Raw genomic sequence first — 17,055 nt, 5'->3', positions numbered from 1 at the left:
AACGTCAGCGTGAGGAAGGACATGCAGACGCGTGCCACCCTGAGAGCACGTTCTGCAAAGGCACTTCATGCGGGGAGTCCCAGCCGGGAAACCGTGTGTACGCGATGTCCACAACGGGCCGACGCACAGAGACGGGAAGCTGGGTCGCGGCTTCCTACGGAGCGGGACGCAGGGAGGCAGGCAACCGTCTCGGAGGGAAGACTGTGTCCTATAGCAAAGCCCGGGGACGACCGCACAGCTCTGTGAGGACGCGAACACCACTGAGCGCTGTGCTCTCGAAGGCCGGCTCCTGCAGTGCGTGACCTCTGTCTCAGGGACCGTGGGACAGACGGAAAGGCAGACCCCAGACACGGGAAGCAAAAGGAACAAGAAACTGTGTAGCAGCTGGAGGAGAACGTTCTCGCACCGTGCAGGCACCAGGCGCCCCGGCGGCTGCAGAGGAGGTCGTTCCCGTACCGCGTATGCACCAGGCGACCCAGAGGCCACAGAGAATGTTCTCGTGCTGCACACGCACACAGCGCCGGCTTCCACATCACCGAGACGGGCACGGGCTCGGGAGACATGGGCACGGGAGAGGGATAGGGAAAGAGAAAGCAGGAGGCACGCTGGCCCCACAGGACAGGAACAAGGGACACGCACAGACCCTGGGGAACGCTGCACGCGGAGCTGACAACCGCCTTCTCCTGCAGCGCGACCACCATGGGCCCTGTGACCGCGGAGGGCGAGATCCCCCCGTTCCTGCAAGCGCACTGCGGTCGAGTGGGCACCGAGGGGCGGGTCCCGAACACAGCACTCGTCGGGGGGACGCATGAGTGGCTGGGGAGGACACCCCGGCAGGACGACACACGGACACTGCACGGGCCACGTCCCACGTGCACGCATCCACACGGACAGCCCAGGGACGCAACCACACAGACACCCAGGGACACGCTGTCCGGGCGAGACCGCAGCGGGACACAGCATGGCGGCTGAGCTGGGAGTCACACGCCGCACAGAGCACACAGGGACTGGGCCGCGTGTGCACACTCCAGAGAAACGGCACCTCGCCCGGGGCAGGCACGGAGCCACGTGGGTGCACGGGAAGGCCTGCGTTCAGCCTCTGGAGACGCTCCCTGGAAGACGCAGGCATTAACACTCGCTGACCCAGACCGTGACCCGGGATGTGCGTCTGTTAGGATGGAGGACCGACGTTCCCAGAGAATCCTACCAGATCTTCAGAATGGAAGCAAGTAGGAACCAGAGCACCAAGTCGCACACACGTGGGGGCCCACCTTGGCCACTCGGCCCATGTCCTCCATTGTGGCTCTCTCGTGGGGGAACTGCGCGAAGGTCCGTTCAATCTTGGTGATGACGGCATCGATGTTCACCGTGTCCTTGGGACGGCCTCTGGGAAAGTAGAACGTGGGAATGTTTTGGCTCGTGGCGGGTGGCAGGGGCTCCTCTTTCTTCGTCTGAACCTAGGGTGGAAAACAGCACCGGCATGAGAACCTGTAAGCCTCCATGTCTTCGCACTCACGCGTCGTTAGCAGGGTAACCTGGGGGAAAGCAATCGCACCGAGCACCACATCTGACCCGAATCTGGACACACGACTGCCGACGATGCTCGCAGGAGGTCACACAACCCACAAGTGGGCGCCACATCCGCCGTGGGCCCCATGCCGCCGAGCCTCCTCCAGTCCTGCCTTGGGTGTGGCCCCTCAGGACAGGGACTGGGGACGCCCAGATGCACAGACGGGCTGGCACACATGCTTGTGGAGAACCTGCCCGCAGTCCTCCCGGGGTCAGGACCAGACGGACGGCCACTAACGGGCACGTGAGTGCGTGCAGGAACGGCCTAGCTCACGTGTGCAGCGTACACAGGGGTCACCTGTTTCCACGGGACCCGTCGTGGAGCGGGACACGCCCACCACGCCAACCTGCGGGCGCCTCGCAGAGAGAACCGGGCCCACGGCCACGTCCTCGTCTCAGACAACAGCACACAAGCCACAGCTTATGGTTCGCCTGCTCCCCGGTCGTGGCCCAGCACACAGTCCGGTCCCCGTGCTCCCCGGTCACAGTCCACGACGGCCCCCGTGCTCACAGGTCACTGCGCAGCACACAGACCCTGTGCTCCCCGATCACTCCTCAGAGACAGTCTTCCGTTATCCTCAGTTACTCACGAGGGTCGGTCCCCGCTGTCCTCGGTCCCACGTCAGGACGGACCTGGACCTCCTCAGTCACACGTCAGGACAGTCCTGTGTCGTCTTCACGGACACGTCAGGCCCGTCATCCGCTCACTCCCTCACTCCTCAGGGCTCAGAACCCGCCCCCCACCCCGACGTGTCCCCTGTTCAGCCACCGTGGGAGCCGACAGAGTCAGACACGCCCGTGTCCAGCTTCCAGGGTCGTCGACCTCCGACCTGCATATGGAGAGCTAGTGGACGCAGCAGTGCACGGAGAGATGCAACCCAGGGGGAGCTCAGTGCCGGGGGGTGAGGCAGGGGAGGACGGAAGGGGAGAGGCCGGACGGGGCAGGGGAGGAGGGAACGGGACAGCGGGAGGAGGGAAGGAGGAGGCGGGCGGGCCTCACGGGAGGAGAGAGGAGGGGGAGGAGGGAGCGAGCAAGCTGGGAGGGGCCAGGAACGCGGGCTCCATGGAGCAGGGAGGCTGGGGGCCGCAGGTGTGCGTCTGTGCTGTGCAAACCCAGGTCCTCCGCGGCCCCGTCTCCCCATCGGCGGGAAGCCTTCCGTCCGCGGTCGCCACCCTCCCCTTCCAAGACCCTGGCGTGGGAGGAGGGTTCCTGCTCAGATGGCGGGAGAACCACGGCACCCCTGCACCCGGGGAGGGGCGGGTGTCACAGGCTGTGGCACACACCCGTCACTGCCTGCCTCAGGGCCTTTGCACGCACGACCCCGGACGCCACCACAGTCCCGCACACGCTTCACCAAAGACCCCTCTCGGATCCCACCGGCCACAAAATCCACCCGGCCCCATGCCGACGCTCCTCCTCGGAGGGGTCATGGCTCCTCGGAGGGGTCGCGGGCGGTGAAGAGGTCACCCTGAGCAGAGAAGAGCCCGCCCCATCCGTTCCCCCTGCAGCACAGAGCACCGACACTCCCAGCAGAACCCTGCGCACCTGCCCTTCCTGCGTCCGACCTGCGGCCTCTCCTGCAGCGTCCGCAGGGCTCCCCAGGCTCCGGTCTGTCGGTGCCCCCAACGGGAGGGAGCGAGGCTGCCCCCAGGTCTGCACAGAGCAGGCCCCCAGCAGTAGGGGCTGCCCGAGCGCACGTCCACGGCGGGTTTCCCACGGGCACCACGCCCTTCCCTTTGTTCCGGGCAGCTGCCGGCCTCGACAACACCGGCCACACGACACGGCGTTGGCTGTGTCTCCCGAGTCCTTCCAGACCCCGAGCCTGCCTGTCTCCTGGGACGGTAGGGACCCGAGAGCCGAGCCGCCCGCGAGCACGGGTCTGCCCTCGCCACAGCGCGAGGCCGGACGCCACCGCGGCGTAGGAACCTCAGGAGTCTAGCCCGGCCGCTGAGGTTCTGGTGAGCTCCCTCTTCGTGCAGGGTCCGATCCCAGGTGCCCAGACCGGCCCTTCTGCGCAGAGTCCCTCCGAGCCTCCCACAGAGGAGCTGACAGACATTTAGGAGCACCATGGCCCGCCCCACCAGGAAAGGAAGACACCCTCGGACCACAGACACCGCGAAGGGAACCCGTGAGGCCAGTGGCGTCGTGCGGCTGAAACGACCCCCTCTTCACGGCCCGGCCGAGGAGCTCAGGGGTCTGCACACAAAGTCCAGCATCCTGGAACGGGGCTACCCCCGGGCGAAGGTCCCACAGAGCTGCGCCTCCCATGAGAAGAATGAGCCAGAAATAAATGCCCACCGACGCCGGACCCCAAGGAACGAAACGATGGGCTTCACATGGGTTCCTGCATCTGGCAGCGGGGGCCACGGGGGCCACGGGCAGAACGTGCCCTGAGAACTCCGGGCCACGGCAGATGTCCCTCGGCACCACACCACGTTCACAGCATCCCCGAGCGGGGAAGCTCCAGGGGCTCCGTCCGGCTCCGGATCGGACCCTTTTCTGCAAGGCGCCATGTCCTCAAATCCCGTATTTTGTCTCTGAGGATACAAAGTGGCTCTGTTCCCTGTTCAAGGGGGCGGCAAGACAGGGACTCGCTCTCTGGGTTCTGTCCTGGGCTCCCGAGTCCTGACAACGCCCCAGAAGAGCCGCGTCACGACGCTGCAGGACCTGAGCCAGAACGACCCTTGGCCGCGGCCGCAGCAACACCCCCACCTCTGATGATTCACGAGCGACACCCATCGCTCGCCCGACAATGACGCGCATCGGACGCTACCCTGGACCGCTGCTGGAGCTCGGACCCTAAACCCCTAACCCCGAGCGAGGACTGTTTTCTGCCTCCCGAGCCTCCCAGACGCGGTCTGTTCTCCGACAGCCGTGCCGTCAGGAAAGTGCTGTCGCTTGCCCTGGCTTGCGGCTGATTTCTGTGAGAAGCCGAGGTCCCTGCTGGCTGGCCGTGGGACCCTCCCCCGGGTGCTTGCACGTAGCCGGCCTGTATCAGTCTGGATAACCCCAAAACCCTCTAGCCAAACCGTCCTGGTGCACCAGACTGGTGCGGCCTGAAAGGAGGAATATCTGCTCCGGAAACCACCATGTCAGGACCCACGACACTGCCCAAAGTCCCACGGAAGAGGAGCAACTCCCAGTCCACAGTCCCACGTCCACACGCAAACAAGGTGCCAGGAGGGACCGAGCGGGACCGAACCCACCAAGGCTTGAGGTGCCGGCGTGACCAGACTCAAGACCCACGCGCTCCCCCTGGTCAGATCACAGAGGCAGGAAGCTTGAAGATGGAAGGGTGAGTCCACGGAACACAGACCCCGTAGCACGGTAAGAAGAGGTTTCCAGACCACGCATGTGGGGGATGGCGGGGTGGACGGAGCACAGCTGAGCACAGGTGTGGGGAAGTGGGGGGGACGAAAGGCCGAGGTCAGGAGGCCACCCGGGGGAGGCGTGGGGGGCGTGCGGGGGCGCACCCTGCGTCCTGGGCTCCCGGAGCTCCCCACACAGCACCGGTCAAGGGAATCCTGCACAGACACAGAGGAATGAAACACAGCCCAATGGGGTCCTCTTCAGCGCAGCAAGGAATCAGCGGGGAGACACCGCACCAGCCAGGGCGGCCCCGGGGCAGGGCTGTGTCATCTGCGGCTCTGCCCACGGGGAGGTCGGGAGGTCGGCCGCTGGGAAGTGGTCCCTGCGACCAGAACAAACACAAAACACACTGAGAAGGGAGCTGTCGGCAGACCCTGGATCGCGGACTCGCAGGTCTTGATCCTTCAAACCCCTGCACACGGGTTGGCGGACTCGTGGAGTCTCTGTTCGTGCACACGGGTTGGCGGACTCGCGGGGTCTCCGTCAGCACACACGGGTTTGCGGACACATGGGGTGTCTGTCTGCACGCGTGCCTTGGCAGATACGCAGTGTCTCTGTTCAAGCACGTGGGTTCCCGGACACACAGTTCCATCCGCATGTACGAGTTTGCAGACACGCAGAGTGTCTGTGCTCATGCACAAGTTCGCGGACACGCCGTCTCTGCACACACAGGTTCACGGAGACGCAGGGGATGTGATGCTGGAGCAAAGGTCACCCACATGCAAGTTCTGAGTGAGCAGAGAGAAAGCTCCGCCAGGGCAGTGGTGTGCTGGGGCGTGGGCGGGGGTACCAGGAGCACTTCTGCTGACACCGGGAACCAGCATGGAGCTTGGCTACTCTTTAACAGCGCTGTGGACAGCAGAGCATGAAGCCGGGACGAACCGCGGCGTCTCCGGGAGTTCGACGATGAAGACTGTGACAAAGGTGAGCAGGTGACACGTCCAGTGTGAGTGTCGAGAAGGGTGCTCGGCAACCGTGCGAGAGCAGGAGACACACAACCTAACTCCGCGCACGGGCACTGCTACGGTGCACGTGGGTTAAATGCTCCGGTCACAGAGCAGACGCCCACGGGAAAAAGAGGACCGTAGGTCTCTGTGGGACACGCATGTAGCACACACCGAAAAGTTTTTAAACTGTGGACATACGGGCCCGCAGTGGCCCTCTCCAGGGTCGTGTGTGGCTGCAGGGTGGTCCACACGGCCCAGTGACGACGTGCAGATCCGCACCGTGCGTGACACGGAAGCCCCGGGAACTGGACGGCCCAGGGAGCCCCGGCACCCAGACCTGGGCCGGAGCCTGCAGGCTTAGCCCCCAGGGCAGAAACGCTGGTGGGGACAGACTGACGTGCCACAAGGAAGGAGGCTGAACACCCCCCCCCCCAGGCGCGGATGACAAGTGCACCGCACAATGAGACACAAAACAGCCTGGTGTGGACACGGAAGATTTACGGGTTTAATCTCCCGGACATAAATAGCCCGTGGCCCCAGCACAGCTGCAGGACGCGCATTCCTGTCCGGCACACGGGGCGCCGCTGGGAGCCGGCCACCTCCCGGTCCGCAGAGCAGAACTCAGCAGATTCCGCAGGAAACGCAGGGGCCGTTCCCTGACCTCCAGGAGCTGCGGCCGATACCCGTTACGAACGCAAAAGCAACAAAGATACGCGCGAGTGTGCGGGAATTCCCCGCGGGGCTCGGGGCTCAGAGTCGAGGCCGGACACCCCGCTTCCCGGGCACCGCGCCTCAGTCCTCCTGGACGTACGGCGAGTGCACACCGTGGGCGGCATGCAGCCCAGAGCTCCCTGATAAAGATGACACCTCCCCACGGAGAGCTATTTCTGGAGAGAGCACGGACTCCTCATAAGGCCACAAAGCAAGAGGACGCCACCGGCCGCCCAGCACACGCACAGTGGGGCCGTCCTGTCCACATGGAGCTGGACACAAGGTCCTGCCGAAGCCACTGCTGCCTCCCGGGGTGGGTGCCCGCAGAAGCAGTCCAGGCTGGGTCTCTGCGGGCGTGCGTCCTCTGAGCACTGGGCTCGGGGGTCACAGTCACAGTCACAGGTCCCAGCCCTTATCTGGGACGTCGAAAGTGACCCTCGCCCAGAGCACCGGCCCAAGACACACAGTAAAAGCCAGGAGTCAGGACAAAAGCAGGCCAGGCAGAGGCGCCCCGGGCACGGGTGGCTCAGCTCACAGGACCCCAGGGCTGGCCCTGACCTGACACACAGATGCGTGGTGCTGCCTGGGACAGGACTGGGGAGCCCGGTGGGGAATTCCCAGGGAGCCTGCACGCACTTATGGCCAGGAGAGGAGGACCCCGCAGGCCGCGGGACTGAGTCTGCACGCACTTATGGCCAGGAGAGGAGGACCCCGCAGGCCGCGGGACTGAGTCTGCACGCACTTATGGCCAGGAGAGGAGGACCCCACAGGCCGCGGGACTGAGTCTGCACGCACTTATGGCCAGGAGAGGAGGACCCCGCAGGCCGCGGGACTGAGTCTGCACGCACTTATGGCCAGGAGAGGAGGGCCCTGCAGGCCGCGAACTCGGCTTCCATGGACCACTTCCCGCCACATGGCAGAGGCTCACTACTGAGACCCGCAGAGGACATACTGGACGCACACAGGAGTCCCGGGGTCAGAGTTCAACACAGAGGAGCCGAAATGTCAAAACGACCGCTGCCCAGGTCCCCTCCATGCAGGCTCGTGCAGACGCCCTTTCCACATCAGAAGGTTCTGGGTGTCCACGTGTCAGGTGCGCAGGGGGCCGGACGGCAAACTCCGAGGACACGGAGCCAGGCGCAGCTGGCCAGGCAGTGCGTTAGGACGAGGCCTGTGTCCAATGCCCACCAGCTCCCAGGACATCCGTTCAGCTGCGTGCCCACAGGCAGAATGGGCGCAGACGGTCTGGTCTCCACAAAGCCTAGAAGACAGGGCTGGAACGTGCCACCACTGCATGCTGGCCAGCAAGGACCATGAAGGACACCGCGTCCACAGCCTCACAGACATGGGGTGGGGTCACAGCAACCTCCTGGGACCCTGAGAGTGAGCGTCGAGGGTGCGACCCCTCCCTGGCCCCGTGACCCCCTTTAGACTAAGGCCCTGCTCGGTGTCCGGCACGGCCTGAGCCAGAGGCCACGCTGTCTCCAGAAGAGGTCAGCTCATGGCCCAGCAGAGTCACCTGGAGATGGCGTCACTGCGGTCCACACACGACCGTTCTGAGGGCCTGTCCGTCCACGCAGAGGACCCCGCAGAGAGGCTGGACAGGATGGGCGGTCCAGGACCAGGGCCGTGACACAGCACAGGACAGGGGGTCCCGGGGCACCCTCGACTGTACCACACTGGAGTGAGGGGAGAGAGATTCGGCACCAGGGCAGTGGGGAGGCTAGGGTCCCCGCTGAGACGGGGGCAGGCAGCAGAGCAGCCGTGCTGGGCCAGGTGGGGTCCCCGACTCAGGGACAGCGCAGCCGAGCTTCCGGGAGTCCCTCTGCCACTCGGTGTGTGTGCAAGGCCCGGGAGTCCCCAGGAGGGCAGGCAGGCGGCAGGCGGCAGTGTCCGTGCGGTGAGCAGCACAGGGAGCCCGTGGCCCCCAGACCCGCAGCCGTCCACCCCTCCTCTGACCCCGAGTACAGGGGACACGCGCGGCTAGGCGGGGAGCCACACGCGAGGCACATTCTACACCATCCGCCCCTCCAACCCCCCAGGGTCTCCACCCCACCCCTCCCCAACCTCATGTCCCCTCCCCCTGCCCCATCCCCCTCCTCATCTGCCCACCCCCTCCCCCATCCCCGTGAACCCTGTGGCTCCAACCCTCCCCCTCCCCACACCCCATTCCCCATCTCTTCCCCATGTCATGTCTCGTCCCCACCCCCACGGCCCCATCCCTCATTTCCCCTTCCCCATCCTACACCTGCTCATGAGTCCCTGAATCTCACCCCCCCACCCCCACCCCCCCCCACGGGGCGAGGCCCGTCTCTCCCAGGCTCGCCTTCCCTTCCCCCACCCTCCACCTCCTCCCACACCCCCATCCCCCACCTTCCCCAACCCCATGTCCTCCACCCCTCCCCCAGCCTCCCGTCCCCTCCAGTCACCATACAGGACCCCCCCCCATCTCCCTCCTAGTCATCAGGGTCCCCACCACGCTCATGGCCCCAGGCCACCACTGACCTGTGCTGACCTGCCCAGGGCCCTGTCCAGATCCACACTTAGATGCCCTGGGCTGAATAAGACGGAACAACCCCCTCCTCCCGCAACGCTCCCCTACAAGGAGCCCCATCTGATCCACCCCCCACACCTTAGAGAACACTCCGTGACCCCAGACACACGCTCACATGACCCCAGACACACGCTCACGCCCGCAGAACACCGCTGAAGTACATCTCCTGTAACATGAAACACTTTCCCCGCCGAAGGAATTCATAGAATTTCTCTCCCCAACAGTGGTGCTGGTGAAACGGGGTCATCCTAAAACAATCAGACTCTCCCGAACCGGTTCTGCCAGGAGACAGGCCCGCTGAGGGCAAGTCACCATGACTTTCGGAGCATCTGCCAATCCCACCAACACCCTACGGAACCACCTCAGAGAAACCACCAAACATCCATCTTCCTGCCGGGTGAGAGCACTTCAGCTGTGGCTGACTCCACTTCCACCGTCTCACAGACCCCAAACACACGTGCCTCAGAAACAAGGAACAAACGTCTGCACAAAGCACCTGAGCACAGAATGTCCAAAGCCGGCAGACACAGCCAGACACACACTCAGAAGGTGTGTGAACACTAACGTGGGAGCCAAAAGAAACTCCAGGTACAGAATCAGAAAAGCAGGTCTTTTTCTCACCCCCAAAACAGCCCTGTTTGATTCTGTGTGATTTTTCTGTCCTTACGCAGTACCAGGGTGCTAACTCCTCACTACCAGGGACAACGCAAGCGTTTCATGTGGCAAGTGTCAGTGACCCAGATGCAAGGCACGTAGGGAGCCAGCCAGTGAGTGCAGGTCCCGCCTCCAGCCCTGCGGTCCTGGCCCCCGCGTCCAGCACTCCCATCCGGTCCCCTGTCCTGTCTCCCCTGTCCCCATCCTGTCCCCGGTCCTGTCTCCCCCGTCTGCATCACTCCCCCATTCTGTCCCCCATCCAGTCTCCCCTGTCCCCATCCTGTCCCCGGTCCTGTCTCCCCCGGCACCGGGGCACCAAGCACCCAGGCACCACATGGCGCAGGCAGAGCGTGAGAGGTCGCACGGAAACCTCAAGTTACAGAATGACTGGGGAGCTCACGGGAAGTCTCAGGCCTTTTCAATTACGAGTTCCCTTAAACCCCTGACAAGATACACAGAGACATAAAGCCAGGTGTGACGTCCCCGAATCATGAGAATCACAGCAAAGTTCACACACAAGCCAGTCCGTTACTAAAAGCCACCCAGGCGTCCCCGGTCGCGGCTGCGGTCTGCGCGTCCCTCCACACAGCACGTCTCAGACCACGACCGCGAGGGCAGGGAACCCGGCCGCATCCACGGGCGTGGGGAAAGCTTCCTGCTCCGCACGAGGGCACAAGCCCCCAGTGTTTGTGACTAAGGCTGAACCACCAGCCGACGCTAAACCCTGTCTGCTCCGTGCTGGGGAGAGCCGCCGCATCGCCGGCCGCCACACTCCAGCTTCCTGACTGCGTGCGGTTCTGCCACTGGAACCCCAGGAAGGGAAGCCGCGGCTTCCTTCTACGGAAGGCTTTCCCTAACGCTCCACACGGGACACCTGGCTCTCCAGAGCCACGACACAGCTGTACTGGGGGGCACATGGGGGGGACCCTGGGAGTACCAGCAGCCCCCAGTCTGTTCCAGGAGGGATGCACTTGGAGGGGGGACCCTGGGAGCACCAGCAGCCCCCCCAACCATCACCCCATCGGAGGGGTGAAGTGTACAGGGGACACCATTAAGTACCAGGAGCCCCCCAGTCTGTTCCAGGAGGGGCATCCATGGGGGGACCCCGGGAGTACCAGCAGCCCCCCCATCCATTCGGGGGGGTGATGTGCATAGGAGGACCCTGGAAATACCAGCAGCCTCTCATCCATCCCAGGGGGGTGACACATACAGGGGGACCCGGGAGTACCAGCAGCCCTCCACCCGTTCAGGAGGGTGATACGCACGGTGGGGGGGGGCCCCGGGAGTACCACCAGGCCCCCATCCATTCGGGAGGTGACGCGCAGGGGGGGTGACCTGGGAGTACCAGCAGCCCCCGCCCCAGTCCAGGCCTCAGCAGGGAGCTCTGGTGAGCACCACACAAGACGCACACAGCACACCTGCCCCACCTGGACCTGCTGGAAGGCCTTGAGCCTCTTCTTAAAGCGAGACGGCAGCACAAAGTCACAGCCGCGGGCCAGGGAGGCCAGCTCCTGCCTCAGGTCAGGGTCCTGGCGCAGGGACAGGTCCCGGAGCCGCATGTCGCCTCGCATGGGCCGCCGGGGGCCAGGCCAGGCACTGCGCTCGCGCTCTGACTCTCGGGGCTGGGCTGAGCCGGGGCCGGCAGGCTCGGGGTGGCAGCTGTGCCCGGCAGGACAGTCTGGGTGGCCGGGCTCAGCGCGCTCCATGCGTGGCCGGCCAGGCGCTCTGGGGGCCGGCCCTGGGCCGCTTGCATTCCACAGGCTGAGGAGGGCACATGGCTGCAGGGTGGGGGAGGCGGCCGCTCCTCCCCGCCGGCCCCTGGCTGTGCAGGAGGGAGCCGCTCCGGCTGGAGCTGTTCTGGCTGAGCTGCCGATGGGAGTCCCGGACACAGCTCCCCGCTCAGTGACCCTGTCTTGTGGCTCAGTCCAGAGGGACAAGCGCGTAAACAGGTCTGCAAGGAGACATCTGGGGACAGCGCCTCTAGTTCTGCCGGTGGGGGACAGAGGCGTGCTCCAGAGAACTGAAGTGATCCGAGCAACTGCCTGCTAGTTAGTTAGCAGAGGCGGGGAGGGACGAGAGGAGGCGCTCTGCACAGAAGGGAAGTCTGTCCAGGACACAAGAGAACCTGTCACGGAGCTCTCGCCAGATCCCTGCTGGTCCCCACGAGCCCAGATGCAGCCAAAGCAGCTGCTTCCTCCCTGAAACCGTGCCAAAAACAAAGGGGTCTGCGAGCACCAGCCGCCCTCCCGGCACAGAAGAGACACAATGAAGCACACAGAGTCCTCAAATGCTTTCTTGTCACAAGAGGGGGTGGGGAGTATTCGGGGTTCAGAGTTTTCCTGCCATTCTGCACAAGGTAGAGAACACGGCATATAACTTAGATGGGGTAACTCAGCTTACACAGAATGTAAGCAACAAGGTAACCGTCACTGGTCAGGTGCGTGAGATACAATGTAACGTCAGCTGTGTACCTGGGAGAGTAACTAACCACAGAAAGTAACAACACAGGATACAACGTACACAACGCAGGATGTCACAGAGGACAGGTAAGGAAGGCCGAGGAACAGAGCACCAGGCTCTGCAGATGCCATGCGTTAAGTGCCCTACGGGTCACGCAGACCGGACTGTAGTGACCGGTCCTGCAGAGCACTCGGGGCGGCTCCGAGCAGTGGGCTCGGGGCTTGAATGAGGATGAGCTAACCCTCCCACGCCTCCCCTCCCTTCCCACCGCAAAGGAAAGACGTCCTGAGCAAGCAGACCCCTCCTGTGCCCACGTTGGGTGTGGCTGGCACAAAGCCAAGGCACAAGTCCTGCCTTGTGAGCCCAAGATGCTTTCAGGACGCTTATCCCAGAAGCGACGTAGACATTAGCATACACAGCAGCAAAGCAGAGCAGAACCTCATTGGCCAGACATCACCCCAACATGAACCCACCACTCGCACGACTCAGGGCCGTGAAGACAGTGGGCAAAGAGGGATCCATCCCCATCCACCAGCCCAAGAAAAGACTTGTAGATGCACCCGTCACTGGAGCGTGAAGTTTTGCTCTCGTTAGTAAGGGCACCAGAACAGCCGAGCAAGGACAGCCCAGAGAGCGGATGCCCGCACAGCCCCGAGGGAAGACACCCACCCAGTCAGCGGCGAGCACACCCGCACAGCCCACTGTGAATGCACCCGCACAGCCGGGAGCATCACATCCTCGCGACGTGGCCCTGAGTACCCCTACCTCGCGACATAGCTCTGTGCACCCTACCTCCTCATGACGGAGCCCCGTACACCCCTACCTCCTCATGACGGAGCCCCGTACACCCCTACCTCCTCATGACGGAGCCCCGTACACCCCTACCTCCTCATGACGGAGCCCCGTACACCCCTACCTCCTCATGACGGAGCCCCGTACACCCCTACATCTTCATGACGGAGCCCCGTACACCCCTACCTCCTCATGACGGAGCCCCGTACACCCCTACATCTTCATGGGGCCCCTCCGCACCCCTACCTCTTGCGAAACATCTACCTTCAAAGCACGTGCCCACGGATTATATATAGACTTTTTACAACTCGATAATAAAAACATAACCTAACTGTAAAAACAGGGAAAACGTTTGAACACACGCATCACGGTGGCCAAAGACAAGCTGAAAGAAAAAAAAAAGCCTGTTTGACCAGAAGTGCCCTCAGCATTTGACGAGCATCGGACTTCACAGCCAGCGCTGCGTTTCCCGGTGCTGACAGTAGGTGAGAGCATGCCATCTCCTACAGCACTGGCAGCGCTGCGTGAAGTCCCCAGTTAACACGCAGCTCCTCTCACAGCGAGGAGCAGAAGGTGCTCCGACACACGGTGGCCACTAAGAGATCACTGGTGTTGTTACGTTCTCATGTACGTGCTGCGAGGGTCGGTCGACATGGCAGAAGGTTACAGGGGTATGGACCACTGTGACGGAAGGAGGAAGGGGGCCCAGGAGAGTGTGAACTAGCCGCTGGACGAGGTGACTGGGATACTGGCCACTGGGGGGCAGGTAGGAAGGGGGCTCCGGAGGCCATGCCCTGCATTTGAAAGTCTGGTCCCCGGGCCGCCTGGGACCCTGCTTCCCCAGGCGTCATCTCTGGGGTCACAGTCCGTGCAGGGACAGGGCATGCCCACCAAATCTGATTCCCTTAGAGAACTTCCTTAGAAGCACTTTTAGGGTTTTCTGTGGTTGGGATTACGGGCGACAGTGCCATGGAGGCCCACGGAGATGAAAGATGTCCCAAGGGCCTGTTGCATGTAACACATTTGACACAAGCTTCATGTCATGCGTGTGTGGAGATCACCCCCGGGGCGGGGCATGTAGCTCGGCAACCGGACCCCTGGTGTGTGGGGAGTCCCTGTGCCTCCGCGTTCCCTTAGCGGGAAATCACACGGAGCAGGGTGGAAAGGAGAGGCTCGCGGCTCGCGGCAGCCCTTCCGCGTGTGTGCACCGAGAAAAGATGCCGGGCCCCAAGGGAAGAGAAGGGGTGGACGGAGGGGCAGACCATCGCAGGCAGAGGCCACACCGAAGGCCAAGGTGGGGCTGGCCGTCCCGACACTGAGACCGCGACCTGAGCTGAAACCAGCAGCTGGAGGCTTCACCCATGGGGCCTCCCGGCTGCCCCTCGACTGTGAGAATCGCGATCCCGCTCCAGCCGCACCGCGCACACCTCCAGCAGCCGACCTCCGGCCTCAGACCGCCGGCAGGCACAGCGTCCTCGGGTCGGAGCCCTGCGTCCTGCCCAGTCCCACAGGCACACACCGACCCGGCTCCTCAGCGGGCTTTCTGCAGTCAGACCGCTGCGGCCAGCGCACGAGACTGGACAGCTGATGTCCACTGCAGACCTCCCTTCCTGGCCCGCTGCCTTCTCCCCACTAAAGTCAGTGCGTTCCCCAAGTCGCACACTCCCTTCCTGCACAATCTCCCTCCCACTTGGGAGGACAAACTGTGGTCACCGGAGGAACTTCATTCCATGCGGGCATGCCACGGGCTCGCTCTCCGAAATGCGTCGTTTCCAAAGCATCCCCGTCGCCCTTGTGGAGCTGTGCTGATCCGCCAACATCTGCCGTCCCAAGAGGTTTCATGCAAGGTCACGGGGTCACAAGATGCAGGAATTCACCTGCGCGAGGGGCTGGGCCTCAGCGTGGACACCTGTACGCCATGCAGGCGGCTGCTCAGCGCGGGAGACCTCGGCCGTCCCGGGGAGAGCAGATGCCACTGTGGGGAGGGACACCACCGTCCCACAGAAGTCACGGGTCCGCGCGCTGGTCCCTCACAGACCCGGCAGCCTCGGTGACACGGGAGATTCCGGCCCTACTCCCCCAGCACTAAGATTCTGCGGCAGTGGGAAAGGGAGTGAGCCAGAGCCCAGGGCTGGGCCGCGGGCCCTGCAGGAGCACAGGAGCCGTCCCGTGGGGTTCCCGACAGGGGCCAGGCCAGACGTGACCGCTGCGCCTACTTCCCACTCCCCGTGGAGGCTTGCTCTCTGGGACATGTCGTCGGGACCGCTGCCACGGGCCAGAAAACCACGGGTCAGGGAGCAGAGCCAAGCGAGCTGGCCCTCGGAGCGACAGCCGGCGGTCTGCCCGTGGCGGCTGGTCCACGACGGTGGGAAGCGATCAGGTAAGTGATCGCACCGCAGGGGTCGCTGACCGGAGAGGAGCTGCAGCGGAAACACGCACCCCAAGACAATCACGTTCCGCCGAAGGCCAACGCTGCCAGCGCCGGGGTTCGCCCAGGAACGCGGGATGCACAGGTGCCACACGTCCCATCACACTGAGCCAACGTGTGGCGACTCGGAGGGCACGCAGCAGCCCGAGCTGGAGGCCAAACTCTTTGTCCGGCACCGGCCACTGACTGCGACTACCGCAGACGAGGTAAGGAGAAAACCAACAAGTGGGGTACGGCCTGGGCCCCTTACTCAGCCGGGAAGGAAGCGTGCAGAAGCCGCGCTGAAACCCAGACGGGGAGACTGCCGCGGAACCCGCAATCCCGACGACCGGCCTCCGCTCTGGCCGTGACAAAACGCTCCCGCACACACACCCGTTTGGGGGAACCCTGCCAACGGGACTGTTCGCACGTGAAGCGCTCCCCCCGGCAGCGAGCCCAGGGGCGGATCGCGGACGAGATCGCAACAAGACGGGGAACTTACGACTCGCGGCCCTGCAGATCGACGAGTCGGTCGCACGGGAGGCCCGGTCCGGGGACTCGCGGAGGCTCCCAGCGGCAGCGCCGGGGACGCGGGGGCCGGGCCGGGCGCCCCCAGGCTGTCGAAGAGCACGGGCTTGCAGGCGGGGGCTGCGGCGGCCAGCGGGGGCCCGGGTGGCCCGGGGTCCGCAGCGTCGGCCTCGGTCCTCGCGGGCATCGTGACCCTCCGCAGGCAGTCCCGGAGCATGGCCTGCGTGCCCGCCTCGCTGAGCCAGCACAGGAACAGCTCGTCCACCTTCATCTTGAGGACCGGCTGCAGCACTTTGCCGGGCGGCATCTCCACGGCGGGGCCCTGCGGCCCGAGGAGCCCCTCGTCCCGCACGCCGGCCTGACGCCCGCAACCCAGGTCTGGCCCGACTGGTCGTCCGCGGAGCCGACGAGGGCCGCCGGCGGGGTCACGGCCCGGGGGTCCTAGGGTCCCGGGGAGGCGGGGCTCGCAGCCCACATCTTGGGGAGGCTGTGGGGGGCGGTGTCTCGGGACAGGAGTCCCGGTTTCGGAGGTCGCGGGCCTGCGGCCTGGAGCTCCGAGTCCTGGAGTCCAGAGTGGGGGGGCGCCCTAGAGCCCGGGGTCCGGGGGTCCCAGTGTCAGGGAGGCGGGGTCGCAAACCCGCGGTCCGGGGTCTCTAGGGGCGGGGGTCCGGGAGGGTCTCTACAGTCCGGGGTCCGGGGGTCCCAGCGTGTCAGGGAGGCGGGGTCGCAAACCCGCGGTCCGGGGTCTCTAGGGGGCGGGGGTCCGGGAGGGTCTCTACAGTCCGGGGTCCGGGGGTCCCAGCGTGTCAGGGAGGCGGGGTCGCAAACCCGCGGTCCGGGGTCTCTAGGGGCGGGGGTCCGGGAGGGTCTCTACAGTCCGGGGTCCGGGGGTCCCAGCGTCAGGGAGGCGGGGTCGCAAACCCGCGGTCCGGGGTCTCTAGGGGCGGGGGTCCGGGAGGGTCTCTACAGTCCGGGGTCCGGGGGTCCCAGCGTCAGGGAGGCGGGGTCGCAAACCCGCGGTCCGGGGTCTCTAGGGGCGGGGGTCCGGGAGGGTCTCTGCAGT

The 17,055-nt window shown here is 64.6% G+C and overlaps 1 protein-coding gene across 1 annotated transcript in view; it reads right to left on the bottom strand.

Moving 5' to 3' along the window:
- LOC309856960 (serine/threonine-protein phosphatase 2A regulatory subunit B'' subunit beta-like) overlaps positions 1 to 16,788 on the bottom strand; it is a 43,684-nt gene extending 26,896 nt beyond the window's left edge. The window contains exons 1-2 of the mRNA XM_082718770.1: positions 15,967 to 16,788; positions 1,272 to 1,457 (exon numbers count right to left, since the gene is read on the bottom strand). Of these exons, the coding sequence (XP_082574896.1) occupies positions 1,272 to 1,457; positions 15,967 to 16,299 (519 nt within the window). The 5' untranslated portion in view covers positions 16,300 to 16,788. The remainder of the gene's footprint in view (positions 1 to 1,271; positions 1,458 to 15,966) is intronic.
- Between the last annotated feature and the right edge of the window lie 267 nt (positions 16,789 to 17,055).

This window comes from Mustela nivalis (genome assembly GCF_964662115.1).
Source record: "Mustela nivalis genome assembly, chromosome: Y".
Taxonomy (NCBI): domain Eukaryota; kingdom Metazoa; phylum Chordata; class Mammalia; order Carnivora; family Mustelidae; genus Mustela; species Mustela nivalis.
This window is presented reverse-complemented; position numbering and strand designations above follow the sequence as displayed.